At 34.3% G+C, this 3,326-nt stretch overlaps 1 protein-coding gene across 1 annotated transcript; it reads right to left on the reverse strand.

Annotated features, from left to right (window-relative positions):
• Positions 1–371: 371 nt before the first annotated feature.
• On the reverse strand, positions 372–1,660 carry LOC112523279 (probable aquaporin PIP2-5). Its single transcript, XM_025132811.1, has 3 exons — positions 1,309–1,660; positions 850–1,145; positions 372–760 (listed from the first exon to the last, which is right to left on the reverse strand). Exons 1-3 carry the CDS (start codon positions 1,607–1,609, stop codon positions 500–502), a joined length of 858 nt encoding a protein of 285 aa, XP_024988579.1. The 5' UTR covers positions 1,610–1,660; the 3' UTR covers positions 372–499.
• Positions 1,661–3,326: the final 1,666 nt, after the last annotated feature.

The raw sequence follows: 3,326 nt of genomic DNA on the forward strand, positions 1-3,326 counted from the left end.
TCCCCGCATCAGGGACATAAAGAATAGTGCTTGTTGTGTATGATTTTGTATTAATTTAGCTTCATCCATTAATACTATGTCGTTTGAAGTTCAAACGTTTATAAATGATATAATATCGTTTTCTTCGGTTCTTTTATCATCCCTTAGCTTAGATTAAGAGCATATATTTAACCAAGAGTTAATAATTATCAATCATGAAGTATGTGATATTTAATATAACTTCACATTTATGTCAATTATTACAACTTGAATAATTGGCATGTTTTCAATATTGCATTTTAATGTCAATAAAATTTCAACCAAATTCATTCAATTACCAGAAGTTTGATTTTTTGACCAAAATATAAATGAAATTACTCTTGTACCCCATCCAGCCAATGAATATTAAATACATTATGAAGGCTAAAACGAGAATTCCACCATAAATATTATTTCATTTTTCACCTTTTTTTTGCATTGAAAAAAGTTAATAACAAAATACAATAATTAAAATCTCAAATCAAACATGAGAGCTGCTTCTGAAGGATCCAAGAGCTTTGACTGCACCTGCTCTCAATATGAACTGGTGGTAGAAAGCCGCAATGGCTGCTCCGATGAAAGGTCCGACCCAGAATATCCACTGATCATCCCAAGCTTTTTCCTTGTTGTAGATGACGGCAGCTCCAAGACTCCTGGCGGGGTTGATTCCGGTACCGGTGATCGGAATGGTGGCAAGGTGGACCATGAACACGGCGAACCCAATTGGAAGTGGTGCCAAAACCTACGATCAAAACCCAATTCCAGTTACTTTTCATGCATACAAACGTTAAAACAAACAAATTTGAAATCGTAAAGTGATAGTGTCCGTACGGGAACATGGGAGTCTCGGGCACTTCTCTTGGGATCGGTGGCGGAGAAGACGGTGTAGACGAGGACGAAAGTTCCGATGATCTCAGCGCCTAGTCCGGTGCCTTTGTTGTAGCCGTCGGCTAGTTCGTTGGCTCCTCCGCCGTAGTTGTTGTAGTAGGTTTTGTGGAAAGCCTTGACCAAACCCACACCACAAATGGCTCCTAAACACTGAGCCACCATGTACATGAAGGCACGGATCAGTGACACTTTACGAGCCAGAAACAGACCAAAAGTCACTGCTGGGTTAATGTGTCCTCCTGCACATTTACATAAAAATATTTACCAACGGTAAAAAAAACTGTTCAATTACCTATTTACCCTTGTGCATTCCTATGTTCGCAGGGTATTTTGGGGATAATTCCATAATTTGGTGTTACGTGTTTAATTAGTTACCACACAATTGAGGATATGAAAACTCACCGGAGATACCGGCGGTGCAGTAAACGAGAACAAAGATCATGCCACCGAAGGCCCAAGCGATGCCGAGGATTCCAACTCCGCCGCACTGGTCGAGGTTCTTGGCAGGGTCGGTCTGAGCTTTGTAGCCAATAACGGTCAAAACAGTAATATAAAGGAAGAGAAGAGTGGCAACGAACTCAGCGATTACAGCTCTGTAGAAGGACCACTTGGTCAGTTCGCCGGGGTCGATAAACGGCGCCGGCGGTGGGTCGTGGTAGTCCTTGGCGGAGAAGGAACCTTGCTCCGGCACATCTTTAGTCATGATACTTGGTTAGAAAGAGAAAAGTGGGTTGTGGAGGAGTGAGATAGTGGTGGAGTGATAGGGATTAGGGACCGTATATAAAGGGAAAGGAAGATAAGAAGGGTGTAGACTGTCCAACGGCTATATTTGGAGTAGGTGGATTGTAATTATGGAGAGTGGAAAAAAATTGCCGTCCAAAGGACACTAAACATTTGTGAATTTCGTTTTCACCGACCCATTTCGACGTTGTCCCACCACCTTACCACATAAAATTTTCATTTTACACCCCTTCACTTTTGTTTTCTTTTCCAATCTAAATGGCACAATTTGTTTGTTTATTTTTTAATAGTTACATTAAGAGACAACATCAGAATTATTAAGAGGTGAATCTTATTTGGAAAAAAAAAATCTGTCTTTTAATGGTTTTAAAACCCTCTGAATGATTTTGTATTCCGAGTCTCCCTTAACCATTAAGTGTCCTGATTTCATTGTAAACAATTACCAAACAATTATATTTCATTTTGCACTATATCATGAAAGTTTTTTAATCATGCTGACCACTTAATCATTCTACATCAAACCATTCAACAACTATCAAACAACCCCTTAAATAAGCCTCAACTCCTTCGATTTGTATTAAATTTTACGGATGTTAAAAACCTAATTTGATCACCATGTCTAATATGACAAATTAACTCACTAAGTATATTTTTAGCAATAACTCGTTTTTTTACTGTAACATCTCCATTATAACTTCAATGAATTCGGCTCACAAAACCGCCAAATTTGGTTATTTTGTTTTTATCATCTTCTTACAATTTATCTGACTTTATGTAGATTCGTATATCGAGGCTACAGTGGTGGTCTCCATTGAATTTATTTGTCATGGTGTAAATTTCTTTTACGATTTTTAATGGTTCAATTGTTGTAATTCATTTTGTATTATTACTGGACGTCGTTGACTTTTGAAAATGAAAAGTTACTGTCAACATTTAAAAGCAAATTTTATAAAGATAATAATAGTGAAACTCAAAAACCTAATTTCTTAGAACATCGTAACTTAGGGGTTGTTTGGTTAATACTGAGAAATAAAAATGAAAACGAATTTTTCAATCTGTGTGAAGTAATTTATTTTTGGCTTAACAATAAATTTTTTAGTGTTTTATATTATATTTGATCATTTATTTTGGGAAGTGACAAGTTCATGTATCAATCTGTGATTATATATATGCATATTATATACACACACGAGATACCTTGAGAGGTGATCATATGTTCGATTTACTAACATGCATCAAGATTCTTAGATCTTTAAAATCTTATCTCATCATCGTATTTAATTAGATATATATTTTATTTATTTAAAGATACTATAAGGGACTCGTACAATATATCCAGATACATTTTAATTTTAATGATTCGTTTGATTTTTTGTATTTGTTGGTATAATATGGTTTATATGATTTTGAGAAATTTAATGTTTTTACTTTTGAATAAATATAATTTTAAAGACATCATAAGAATTTAAAAAAGTATATCGATATTAATATTAAATTAACCATTTAAATGTTTTTTGTTTTTTTATAATTTTTTAATTCAATTTTTTATTATAATTTAATTTAGGTCAAATAGTGAATTAATTTATTTTTGGTTTAACATTGATTTTTTTATGAAGATAATGATTTTGTTAGGACTCAATGAATTATCCTAATTGTATTTTAGATTTTGTATATTTAAA

This window comes from Cynara cardunculus (assembly GCF_001531365.2).
Source record: "Cynara cardunculus var. scolymus isolate 2C chromosome LG 1, CcrdV1, whole genome shotgun sequence".
Lineage (NCBI taxonomy): Eukaryota > Viridiplantae > Streptophyta > Magnoliopsida > Asterales > Asteraceae > Cynara > Cynara cardunculus.

Coding starts and splice junctions, on each gene's coding strand:
- LOC112523279 (XM_025132811.1), bottom strand. CDS start 1,609: ATGACTAAAGATGTGCCGGAGCAAGGTTCCTTCTCCGCCAAGGACTAC. Junction 1,146..1,308: donor CTGCACCGCCGGTATCTCCG/GTGAGTTTTCAT, acceptor GTAAATGTGCAG/GAGGACACATTAACCCAGCA. Junction 761..849: donor CCCGAGACTCCCATGTTCCC/GTACGGACACTA, acceptor TTTTGATCGTAG/GTTTTGGCACCACTTCCAAT.